The sequence below is a fragment of the Callorhinchus milii genome, unplaced genomic scaffold (genome assembly GCF_018977255.1).
Source record: "Callorhinchus milii isolate IMCB2004 unplaced genomic scaffold, IMCB_Cmil_1.0 Scaffold4, whole genome shotgun sequence".
NCBI lineage: Eukaryota > Metazoa > Chordata > Chondrichthyes > Chimaeriformes > Callorhinchidae > Callorhinchus > Callorhinchus milii.
In genome coordinates, this window is record NW_024704745.1 from 65,149,957 (window position 1) to 65,163,284 (window position 13,328).

Below are 13,328 nucleotides of genomic sequence, written 5' to 3' on the forward strand. Positions count from 1 at the left end.
AGCAAGTCAGAGTGGTAAGGTCGGAGGGGGCAAGGTCTGTGGAGGGTCTTGAAAGTGAGGAAGAGGATTTTGAATTCTATCCTTTGAGGAATGTGGAGCCAGACGAGGGTGAGGGTAATGGGGTCACGGAGCCTGGTGCGGGAGAGGACACGAGTGCAGAGTTCTGGGTGATCACAGAATACACCATAAAGTAGATTGACTTTATTTTGTGGGCGAATGTGGAACTCAGTCTGGTTTGGATATTCTTAAGTTATGGCAATGGGTTTCCACATGTGTCAGACACCAGGCTGTCCAAATAAAATTAAAATTCTAACTCCTTGATCAAGCAATCATTTTTATGCTTTTCCGTAGATGACTTAAGTGAAATCTTTCCACACTGCACTATAATGAAATGACTTTCCTTTTGCTTTTCAGTTGTTCAATCAGGACACCAGAGTCTTTGTGCAGTCAGTAATGGAGATTGATTCTACTCAAAGCGCCTCTCCTCAGGGGACACCAAGCAAGCGTCGGCGTATTGAACTGGGATGGGAAGTGATACGAGAAAATCTACAAAAATCCCAAAGTGACTTTGATATGATACCGTGGTAGGTTCGATTTGTTTAAAAAAAATAGAAACTTCCCCAGTACTGTTTTTTTTGGTTATAAGGAGCTTATCCAAAAACTCCATTTCTCGTTTCCACCAATTTATTTTGTTGGCCAGCCAGATGTATGACACATGTGGAAACCTATCCCCATGCTTAAGAGTATCTAAACGTAGACTGAGAGTTCCACATATGTATGCCATCAACACATGGAAAGTTCCCTGTGTCTGGAATGGAATGTGAACTCTCCCTTGAGGGACTGATCATACTTACTTTTTGCGAGGGAGTACGGTATTAGGTGTAGGTTGGCAAGAGCTTGCAAGCCCGAAATATAATGGTTCTTTGGGTTGCTACTGAAGTTTAACAAGCTAAAGCTAATCCTTGCATTTAATAATAAGAGCATATTAAACTCTGAAGGTATCGGTAAGAAAATCTGATCGGTGGTTTCACATTGAACTTGGTTACTTTTCATTTTATTTAATCTAATGTTTATTTGATCAAATATTTTGATTTAAAAGCACACAGAAATTTAATGCACTGAATATCTTTATGGGTTATTTTCAAGGTTACAGATCACCACAACTTTGATTGCAAAGTATCCCTCAGGGGTGCCATCCTGCGAGCTTGTTCCCATTCTGACTGTATTGCACCAGATCCTTTCCCAGCAGAGACGTGGAGAAAGGACTCCTTATGTGCTGTGGTGTCTCAGTGAAATGGCCACATGCCAGCAACTCAAGTCAGACCTGAGACCTGCACAGAGGCTCGACCTGCAGAAACTCTGGGCCAAGATCTGGATCATTACACTTCGGTGCATTAGCTCCCAACAGACTGAGATTCGTGGCTTTTGGCTGTTGGGGGCCATTCTTCAGGGAGGCCTGACTGTCCCAGACAAAGATTTCTGGAAAATCTTTTCAGGATCCACATGTAAACCATCCAGGTGAGTCGCACTTCCTTCAAAACTAGAACAATTCAGTGTTCTCAGCAACCTACGGGAATTCTAATCCTTGCATTGGATATACGGCTTATAATGTCTATACATCTTAGAGTTTATTGCCAAATGGAGTGATTGTTTTGTAGGTAAATTATTTATATATTAATATTTCAAATGATTTTCCCTCCTTTCTCCCATTTTACGCCTGAAGTATAGGGAGCCTAATTGTTCTCGGGCTTCTGCTTAAACTAAACACCAGCATAAGGATGAAAGAATAGGGTAGCTGAAAGGCCAAGACCAGTATCTAGCCTGACTGTGAATACTTGAAGCTGGCTTTGGGTATTTAAATTGAAAGCTACAAGAAATTCCTGATAATTCAACCCTGGCTTAACTTGTCACTACCATTTAAGTCATCATGCTGTCAATATCCCAGCTGCATTTATTTTTATGTATTATAGATATATATATACATATATAATATATGCCTACCTCACCACTCTGGATAACTTGCCACTGAGCGCCTCTTAGAGTGACGAGTTATCCGGTGTTTAATGTATTCCAGATGGTGAGTACTTTCTGTAGTTCTTTCCTTGTGCACATTGAATGGGGAGGGAGAGGATGGAATGCAGTGGGTACAACGTTTTGCTGTTGTTTTTTCTACAGTGAATGAACTGAAAAAGAGTTCACATCAAATCACAAATATTGAGAACTGTCTGGAAACAAGTATGGCTTTGGAAGATTTAGCTTGTTTGGAATGTAGGTTGTCAATGTGATAGACTGCTGGCAAATGAATATTTTTGGCTCATGCTCCTTTTGTATTCTTCAGTGCTGCGGCTGAATGCCTCTTGCAGGCATTGATAAAATACACCCTGCCGGAACTGATGGAAGGAATTGGCGAGTACAGTGCAGATGATAATGGGACACAACCTCTCCGTGAGGCAATAATGAGGTGGTTATTGACGTATTGCCCAGAGGAGGACATGGAGGAAAATGCAGAGCTTCCGTCTGTTGTCAGCAGGTTGGTATGCAATGGTGTTGAAAACGCGAGGCTGGGGTCCTACCTACTAAATAACAATTCTCTAGTTGGCATCGGCAAGAAATACAAGCCCAGCTTGTTCAGTTTTTTTGAATTAATGTTGGTGTTTATGATGGCAGACTGTCCTTTTACTGTAGGGCCTGGTTTGAAATGCAGAATCAGGGATGTTGTGGGAGCTTCCTCTGCAGCTGTAAGATTCCTAAATGAAGTGAGTTTGGGGTCCAGCCAACCAAATTCCTAATGGGTGTAACTCAACTTTATAATTGATATGGAGGGAGTGCTATTCTGAGTTTACGATTGTTTAAGCAGAGCAACGTGAATTTCGCCCTACAGTAAAATGAATCAAGAATATTGCTTTATCCCAGCACTTTATCCATAACTTCACAAAATAACAGCTTTACCTATGATTAAAATTTACCGTTGCCTATGTGCTGAACTATATCCAGTTTATGCAAGGGTTGTTGTTATGCTTTTTAAACCTACTGTTAGAAAGCATTCTATAAGAGGATTTTAAATAAGTGCCAATTTTCTCATGTTGAACAGCTTTTATCTGAGATGTTAATTCGTTTTGCCTACAAAATACACGTCAGTTCACTTTGTAGTATATTCTATGAAGTGCTTTGAGACATTTCGAAGACATGATAAGGCGCTATATCAAATGCAAGGATTATTATTATTATCCCTTGCTAAATGTCACTGAATCAAACTAACAAAGTGTTCATCAGGCTCCCCGCAAAGCTCATTAAGTGTATTCAGTCAAACGTTGAGTCATACAGATCAGAAAAGATGCTGACTTGATCTCTTTTCTCCTCCCCACCCCTCCCCCAAACTCTTCGAGTCTATTCCGCATGCACTACGATTGACTCCTGCCTCTTAATTTAGGAATTGGAAAGTTAGCAATGATTTTCTCCAGTTTGTTACCTTACTGGAGATGGATTTGGAGTAAATATACAGTTGATTCAACTACAATTTCCTCTCTTTGCTCCTCCCTTCCAACAGTTAAATATGCTCACAATCAACAACAACAACAACAACAAGCTTCCATTTATAAAGCGCCTTTCACGTCAGGAGGACGTCCCAAGGCGCTGCTCAGTTGGGTCATGACCCGAGCAGGGGGGAGATGGTCAGGGTGAGGGGAGGGAAGGGAGGGAGCGAGGAGGGGGAAAAGAGTCGAGAGGGGAGCTGAAGGCTCGGTCAAAGAGAAAGGTTTTGAGACTGGCCTTGAAGGAGGAAAGGGAGGAAGCAAGGCGAAGGCACTGGGGGATGGAGTTCAAGGTTGATATGTAAATAATAGTCACTACAGTGAAGAACTCTATGCTGATAGTATTTATGGTAATGCACACAGTAAAGAGAGTCAGTGACTTTAGGAGAGAAAACTAGTGACAAATCGGGGGAGAAAACTCCATTACATATTGTTTACTATTAATATTGTTTGTTTTAATGATCTTAATTCTCAAATACTTTCATAGGGATTTTCCAAATCAGCTGGTCTCGCAGATCCTGGTCGGGCTCACACTAAAGGATTGTAGAATTGGAATGGCTTTCCTTCAGTCTTCATCTGCAGAGAGGTAAACCTGGAGTAATGTAAAACTGTAAGCTGCTTAAGGAGCTCAAATGTGTTTAATATTGCACCCTCTCTCTAATGCAGTACAGCCGCCTGGTATTCATTGAGCTCAGAATAGACAGGGCATTAAGTCCTTCAGATGTCCCAGGATGGACTGATAATCTTCCCTTTATGTGAGACAAACTGCTTATTATAGACCTTGTGGAACAGATCAAACAAATTTCAAACCTCACCAAAACCTTCTCATCCAGTTTCAAGTGGGATCTGTTAGTCTTCATTTGATGTATAACATGCCTCATACTGATAGAATCATATCAGGCACTTTATTTGGAATATATGATAGAATCATATCAGGCACGTTATGGGGTGGGGGGGTGGGGACGTATTTGGAAACGGGATGTCAAAATCAAGCCAACCCTCTGGCGGTCTCGGGAGTGAAGTTCCTGAGCCGAACGAGTCTGCAGTTTCGTCCCCCAGGGAGTGAGTGTGTTCCAACAATATATCTCTGGAATTTCCATGTGTAGGTGGGATGCATGGAATTCTCAGTTTGGTTTGGATACTCTTAAGCATAGTGATGGGTTTCTGTATGTGTCAAACACCTGGCTGACCCAAAAAACAGTGCCTTTCACGTCAGGAGGACATTTCAAAGTTGCAAACGATTACTGATCCCTTTAGTCATGAACTTAACCAATAAAAAGGATTCAATTTTCATTAGTCAATGACATTTCCTGTAGCTCAGCGTTTAGAGCACTCGCTTTGCAAGCAGGCGAGAGACCTGAGTTCAATTCCAGGCAGGACAAAACCTTGGGCAAGTTTCCTTACTCCACACGCCTAATAATAATCCCTCCAAAAACAAAAAACAATAATAAATTGGTCATTTTCAATCTACGACTGTTTGTGGGATACTGCTGTGCGCAATTGGCTGCCGCGTTCGCCCACAAATATACAGTCAATTCACTTTACAGTATATTCTGTGAAGCGCTTTGGGACGTCTAGAAGACGTGAAAAGCGCGATATCAAATGCAAGGATTATTATCTATTATTATTTATTTAAGGGCGCCCGTAATTTGGTCTCTTCATATGGTTTGCACTTGGTTTTCACATGGGAAAAAATAGGCCTCAATATCCATGACCTGATGCAATGTTGAAACAAATGCCTAGGATGTAAAGCCATCAATGAGAGAGAATGGAAAACGGAAAGATAAGGAAACTCCTCGTTATTTCTTCAGGGAGAAACAGCACCTGGGATTGCTGTCTAAGCTGATGTAACATCATGGTGCTGTATAAATTTTTTTTTCAGATCATGTTAGTCCTACTGTTTCCCATTTTGAATGAACTAGGATTCTGTTTCTGTCTTCCCAAGTGTGCCACCAGGAGAGGGTCCTGCTCGAGACAGCCGAGGAGGCATCATCTTCTCGGAGATTGAACATCTTTTCCTACAAACCACATTCGATGCCACTCCAAACTATGCAAGTAGTGCGGTGGCTGTTAGGGGCAAGGGAACTGTGACATCAAGGATAAGCGTGAAACATGTATTGAAGGAAAAACTAGAAGAATATCTCTTAGCCCTGGTTGAACGACTCCATTCCACTGAGGTGAGTAATATAACTTGTAACAAGCTTGTCTTGCATGAGACTGAATGTATTCACAGATCCAAGCTAGGAGATATAAATAAAAATCCAAAAGAGGCTCGGCGAGTAAAGAGAGAATCTGGGGGATGTTGCTAAATTGGTTTCATTTCCACTGGGTCATATTAGTGGCTGCATGTTCAAGTGGAAAATAACTTTCTGCGAGTCACAACTTCAATCAATTACTTAACAATGATCCTTGTAATTGATATACCGCTTTATCATGTTGTTGAGACGCCTCAAAGCGCTGTAAAGTGCAGTGACTGTGTATTTTGTGGGAGAAGCGTGGCAGCCAGTTGTGCACATTTGGGGGATTGTGGGCCAGGACACCAAGAGAAACTCCCTTCTCTTTTTGAATAGTGCCATGCGATATTTAAAATCCACTTTACAGGCACAATGGACCCCAGTTTAACATCTCATCCGAAGGATGGAGAATCCAGTCAAGTGCGTGGACAGGGTAGAAGAGGAAATAAGATGTGAATGTTTAGTGCTTTCGATTTCTATGCTGCTCTTACCTGAGGTTGATGGCTCTAATACTGCTTTCAGGCGGTGCCTCCAGAGTGTCTGGTTCGCTGTGCAGACCTCATCACCGGTGTCCTCCGCTATTACTGTGACATTGATGTGATTGCCGATGAAGATGTGTGCACATCAGCACTATTTCAGAAAGCTAAGGTATGTAGATGCACCCTGTATCAGAAAGATAAAGTATGCTGTTTAAGAAAAAAAGTATAAAAATGCTGTTTCAGGGTTATGGTCTGCTACTGCATTCTGTGTCCTGACACACTTTGAACCTGAGCAGCTAGTTTGGATTTAATTACTTGTCCTTGTGGTGGAAAATGAAGTTGATTCTGCTGATTGCATTCTAATGATATAATTTCTTGAATAACCCAGTTCACTTCCAACTTGATAGTCGAGTGTGATAGTTGATAGTTTTTAGTGAGTCGAGCACCGCTTCACAAGCGAGGGGATCTGGGTGCGATTCCCGAGCAGGATGAAATGCTGGCCAAGTTTCCTTACTCCACATGCCTCTGTTCACCTAGCAATATGTAGGAAAAAAAATAAGAGTAATAATAATTTGTTCATTCAATCTACAGCCGTTTATGGGACATTGCTGTAGGCAATTGGCTCTTTGCGTTTCACCCACAAAATATACAGTCAATTCACTTTACTGTATATTCTGTGAAGTGCTTTGAGATGTCTCGAAAACGTGATAAGGCGCTACATCAAATACAAGAATTATTATTATAAGCTGTGAAACTCCCATAAACAGAATCTCACTGCTGGATCCATACGGGAAATCATTTTAAAGAATCAGTTGATGTTTAATAATAATGGTGGATGGTGCAGTGGGTCAGCGCACTGGCATTGAGTTGAATTTGAATATTGTGATTTGACAGAAGTTTCCTCCTGTGGCCCTTGCCTGTGAAGTGAGTTTGAGGAGTCTTTTTGCCAGCTCCCGATTGATGTGGTTCACAACAAAAAGCTACTGTACTGTGCTGCTTACCTGCACTAATTGGGATGAGCCCCATTGTGGATAAGGAAACAGTGTAAATAATCAAGCAAATACAAATTGGCTCCAGTGCTAACCAAAACATTGTTTCATCAGAAGCCATTATACTGCCAATATAGTACCAGAATGCGAGTCCTCTCTCTCTGCCATTCTCTTTCTTTTGACTCTCATAATAATAATAATAATTCTTGCATTTGATATAGCGCCTTATCAGGCCATTGAGACGTCTCAAAGTGCTTCTCAGAATGTATTGTAAAGTGGATTGACTATATTTTGTGGGTGGAACAAGGCAGCCAATCGCGCACAGCAGTGTTCCACAAATAGTCGTGGATTGAGTGACCAATTTTGTTCGTCTCTGTGGCTTTATTTCCATCTCCGTCTCTCATTTTGTCAGACATTTCCTCTTTCTTTGACTTTAAATGGTTTTGATTAGACTTTGGTTCTTTTTCCCTTCTCTGCAGTCTCTTATGCTGGATGCTGGCGAATGCATTTCTACAGCTAGAAATAAATTCAATGAAGAATCAAAGCTGGCCTCTCTGAGAATCTTGGTTACATTGTGCACAAACTGTTTGCACTCTCACTCCAAGGTATTTAAACTACATTCTAAATAAATTTAAACTACATTCTAAATAAACTACAAAGAGAAGTAAATATAAAAAAGTAAATGTTGCAAATACATCTTGTGTGTGTATCCTTAACTTAGTTTACTTCACATTTTTATCAGGAGCAATGTTTCAGTGGGCCAGAAAGATAGATTTTTCAGTGGGTCAGAAAGCACGAGTGTACTGCTGTACTGAGAATCTAAACTGTAAATTTATAATTGTTTTGTGCAATTTAGCTAAATGTTTCTTTTTGGTTTTGTTGAATCACAGAGTTTATGAGATAAAACATTAGAATCACACTCATTATATTTGGATTAGATCAAAATAAATGAATATTTGCATAAAGTTGTTACTCGGTTCATAAGAGCCTAAATCATTATTTGAAATGCCAAGTTTCCTTTTAAAGTAACCAAATAACTATGTATTTTGAGCAGTACTGGATGAAAAGGACCTCAGCTTCCCTTTTCCTTCAATTATTCCCTGCAAGTTTCATGAATAACCTTGTGGATGTTTGCAAACAACTGGTAAGAAATTAAATGAATTCTTTTAGCAGCCAATGTGAATTTTTGATTATTCCCTAAGTCTCCCTGAACTAGAAGCACAAAGATCATTTCTTGATCAAGTGGGGATAAATAATTGTGTCCTCCTTACAGGCAGCCCACTCTAGAAAATCTAATGATGACAGTGAGACAAGGGATGATTTTGAAGAGAGTTTCATGGAAGTGAATGAACAAGGATCCCGGGATATCTTCAGTGATGATCACAGAAGAAACCTTGAAGCTGGTGATTATGGTGACACGGCAGATTCCACGGTTGGAATAGGTAGGAGTTGTCCTTTTTAGTAACTGATAAGCAGTTTCTGTGATGTCTAAATGGAGGGATGCAGATTCAATTTTGTCCACACCTCTAACTTCCCAAACTCAACCAGGCTGCTGCTGAGATGTCGACGGTGATGCTTCTATATGGCCTAACGGTCCACCGACAAATCTGGCTGGACCTCCTCAAAATCTACCGCTCCACTCTAGCCTCGGCCAAATCGTCCTTCTATTCCAGGATAATCCTGGAGGCGAAGAACAACCCCAGGCTACTGTTTTCTACCACATCCCGACTCCTCCGTCCCCCCCGCCACCCCGCGCAGGTCATCTCCTCCAACCTTCACTGCGAGGAGATGCTGGATTTCCTTGAATCCAAAATCAAGGGAATTCGCTCCGCGGTCACTTCCCCTCCAACATCCACCCACCCCCCACCCCCTCCCTCCCACACTCCGACTCCTACCCATCCTCCCCTACACACTTTCGTACCCGTTTCCCCACCCTCTGTCACCAAACTCATCCTATCCCTGAAACCCACCACCTGCTCCCTTGACCCCATCCCCACTCCACTCCTTATCTCCCAGCTCCACCTCCTTGCCCCACATATCACAGACATCGTCAACCTGTCCCTCTCCTCTGGCTCTGTTCCCATTCCCTTAAAAACTGCCACCATCACTCCCACCTTGAAAAAACCCTCCCTTGATGCGTCGCAGCTATCAAGCTACCGGCCCATCTCCAACCTCCCCTTCCTGTCCAAGGTCCTGGAACGAGTTGTCGCCTCCCAGCTGCGCTCTTTCCTCTCCACCCATTCATTATTCGAACCCCTTCAGTCGGGTTTCCGTGCTGCCCATAGCACAGAAACTGCCCTGGTCAAGGTCACCAATGACATCCTGATCATCTGTGACCTGGGCTCCCTCTGCCTCCTCGTCCTCCTCGACCTATCGGCAGAATTCGATACGGTCGACCTTGCTATCCTCCACCGCTTGACCTCCCACCTAAACCTTCAAGGCCCTGTCCTTGAGTGTTTTAGGCCGTACCTCTCCCACCGTCTTCACTTTGTTTCCACGAATGGTTTTTCCTCCAGCCCCCGCACTGTCTCGTGCGGTGTCCCTCAAGGCTCTGTCCTTGGTCCCCTCCTCTTCACCCTCTACATGCTCCCCCTTGGTGACATCATCCACATGTATGCGGATGACACCCAACTCTACCTTTCCTCCTCTACCCTCAACTCCACGACCACCGATGTCCTGACAGCCTGCCTGTCCGACATCGAGTCCTGGACGAGAGACAACTTTCTTCAGCTCAACGTGCACAAAATTGAGGCCCTCCTGATTGGCTCACGTCAGCGCCTCCGCACCTCAGGCGCTGACAACATTAGCATCCAAGGCTGCACTCTCCACCTCTCAAAGCCAGTCAGGAACCTCGGGTTCTGTTCGACCCTGAGCTGTCCTTTCTCCCTCATATCCGCGCCACAACTGGCACCGCCTTCCATCACCTCCGGAATGTCGCCAGACTACGGCACTACCTCACCCCTCACGCTGCTGAAACTCTGGTCCACGCCTTTATCACCTCAAGGCTGGACTATGGGAACTCTCTCCTCGCCGGCCTTCCCGCCACCTCCCTCCACAAGCTGCAGGTCATTCAGAACTCTGCAGCTCGTGTACTGTCCCGCACCAGGCTTCGGGACCACATCACTCCCACCCTCGCTCGCCTCCACTGGCTCCCCATCCCCCAGAGAATCGAATTCAAGATCCTCATCCTCACCTACAAGGCCATTCACGGCCTTGCTCCCTCCTACCTCTCTGACCTACTATCCCCCTACCTACCTGCCCGTACCCTCCGTTCCTCTGGCTCCGGTCTGCTCCACATCCCCCGCCCCAACCGCCCTACCATCGGTGGCCGGGCCTTCAGCCTCTCAGCCCCTAGGCTCTGGAACTCTATCCCCCAGTGCCTTCGCCGCCTCCTCCCTTTCCTCCTTCAAGGCCGGTCTCAAGACCTTTCTCTTTGACCGTGCGTTCAGCTCCCCTCTCGACTCTCTACCCCCTCCTCGCTCCCTCCCTTCCCTCCCCCTGACCATTTCCCCCCTGCTCGGGTCCTGACCCAACTGTACAGCGCCTTGGGACGTCCTCCCGACCTGAAAAGCGCTCTATAAATGGAATCTTGTTGTTGTTGTTGTATATGGTATGAGAATAGAAAGAGTCACATTGCCAGGCAACTGCCAGGTTATCTTCCAGCTGAAGCCTGGGTGTGGTTCAGCTCTTGCTTTCTCACCCCTGGAGTGGTGTTGCCTGATGAAAGCTGTGTGGGGCATTCCATACTCTCGTTATAAATAGCAACAAAAAATAAATGAATGAGAGTAGCATGGGGTAATTGTACACAAGTCGCTAAGTGTAGTTGTGAGCTAATTGGTTCTAATAACCTTTCAAGATTAATCTCAGAATTTCTTTTTATTGAGGCGAAGAAATCAAGGCCAATAGTTCAGGACACCACCAAGGATCATCTCCAAAGGATAGGGGAGAGGATGAGATAAATCCTGCAGTGGAGTCCTATAGCTCAGTGGTTCGAGCACTCGCCTCGCAAGCGAGAGATCTGGGTTTGATTCCCGGGAGGGTGAAATGTTGGGCAAGTTTCCTTACTCCACACAGCTCTGTTTACCTAGCAGTAAGAAGGAACCTGGTTGTTAGTTGATTGGCGGATCGCTTTTCTGGGGTAATCATTCCTTCAATAATTAATAATAATTTGGTTGCGCAATTCACGACTGTTTGTGGTACACTGCTGTACGCAATTGGCTGCTGTGTTTCGCGCACAAAATATGCAATTCACATTGCAGTATATTCTGTGAAGTGCTTTGAGACATCTCGAAGACATTATAAGGCGCTATATCAAATGCAAGGATTATTATTACATTAAGAAGTGGTTAGGTGACATCAAACTTTTATTTTAAAAACCTTGTAGGAAGTAGGGGAAAGTGAGTTCCACACTCTTGTGCGTGGAGCGTGGGAAGATGACCGAAGGCACTGTCAAAGAGGAAGGTCTTGACACGAACCCTGAAGGAAGTGAGGGAAGGAGTGAAGTGAGGGTTTGAGAGGGTGGGAGCAGAAAAGTTGAAGTCCTAACTGCTGATGGAGGGGAGGCCCAGGCGGGGTAAACAGCTCCTGATGAGTTCCACACTCTTGAGTTCCTGGGAAAGAGTCAGAGTACAAGATGGTGCAATGAGTTTAGATTTCAACAGTGAGCATGCAAGGTGCTTGAAGAGCCTGGTTTTCAGGTAGTTAAGTAAAATGTTAGTTGTAATGTTAGAGTATAGTCATAAATTTCTAATGTGTTCTAGGAGCAAAGAGCATTTTAGCTGAAGAGAATCTAACTAAGCATGATGTCCTCCTGCTTGATGCTGTCCGGTTTCTTTGCTGTTGCACTGCAGCGGGACAGAAGTATGTTTTGTCTTTCCGCCCTGGTGATATACAGAGAAAGCTGCTGGTATTGATTCAGGAGCATGATCTCCAGGCCCCAAAGTCTTTGTACTTGCACATGGTGAGTACCACTCATCTCCAGTGAATATAGTATAAGCCTGGGTATTACAATACAGAATGGCGGAAACCCATAATTACAATAACAACAAGATTACATTTGTATAGCGCCTTTCACGTCGGGAGGACGTCCCAAGGCGCTGGACAGTGTACAGCATTTCAGACCCGAGCTTGGCTCGGGGGGAGAAGGAGGGGAGAGGAAGGGGGGTGGCCGATGGCATGGTCGAAGAAGAGGGTCTTGAGACGGGACTTGAAGGAGGCTAAGGAGGGGGCGAGGCGGAGTGACTGGGGGATGGAATTCCAGAGGTTGGGGGCAGAGTGATTGAAGGCTCTCCCGCCAATGGTGGGGTGGGTGGGTCGGGGGACGTGGAGCAGGCCAGAGCCGGCTGAGCGGAGGGAGTGGGCGGGTTGGTAGGGGGTTAGGAGGTCGCAGAGGTAGGGTGGGGCGAGGCCATGTAGGGCTTTGTAGGTGAGGACCAGGATCTTGAACTGGATCCTCTGAAAGATAGGGAGCCAGTGCAGTCGGGCGAGAATGGGGGAGATGGGATCACAGAGCTTGGTACGGGAGAGGACACCGGCTGCAGAGTTCTGGATTATCTGCAGCCTGTGGAGGGAGGAGTTGGGAAGGCCGACAAGCAGGGCATTTGCATAGTCGAGCCTGGAGGTGATGAAGGCACGAACAAGAGTTTCAGCGGCCTGAGGGGTGAAGTAGTGGCAGAGTTGGGTGATGTTACGGAGGTGAGGGAAGGCAGAGTGGGTCATGGCTTGCATGTGGGGAAGAAAAGACAGTTGAGTGTTGAACAAGACACCTGGGTTCCTGACTGGCTTGGTGAGTTGTATTGTGCAACCATGGAGGTTGATGCTGCCAGAGAGCCTGAGGTGCTGAGGCGCTGGCGCGAACCAATCAGGAGGGCTTCAGTCTTGTTCACATTCAACTGTAGGAAATTTGCCCTCATCCAGGACCTGCTCAGACAGAGGATCTTTTGCTTTGCAATGACATTATCTTGGAAAGGGAAATTGGTAGATGTGAATAAAGATCTTAAGTGGTGTTTTCATGACGAATATCCCTATGGCTGGACTAGGCGTAAATCCCCTTTTATAGATATTTTTTCCACTTTTCTCCACAGTCTTGGGGCTGAG

At 44.8% G+C, this 13,328-nt stretch overlaps 1 protein-coding gene across 1 annotated transcript in view; it reads left to right on the top strand.

The window, feature by feature from the left end:
• The window catches only part of atm (ATM serine/threonine kinase), a 70,136-nt gene that overhangs the window by 12,870 nt on the left and 43,938 nt on the right, over positions 1-13,328 (top strand). The window contains exons 9-18 of the mRNA XM_042334050.1: positions 415-584; positions 1,147-1,518; positions 2,339-2,530; positions 4,018-4,116; positions 5,476-5,707; positions 6,287-6,412; positions 7,712-7,837; positions 8,287-8,376; positions 8,506-8,674; positions 11,993-12,192. Coding sequence (XP_042189984.1) covers positions 415-584; positions 1,147-1,518; positions 2,339-2,530; positions 4,018-4,116; positions 5,476-5,707; positions 6,287-6,412; positions 7,712-7,837; positions 8,287-8,376; positions 8,506-8,674; positions 11,993-12,192 — 1,776 coding nt within the window. The remainder of the gene's footprint in view (positions 1-414; positions 585-1,146; positions 1,519-2,338; positions 2,531-4,017; positions 4,117-5,475; positions 5,708-6,286; positions 6,413-7,711; positions 7,838-8,286; positions 8,377-8,505; positions 8,675-11,992; positions 12,193-13,328) is intronic.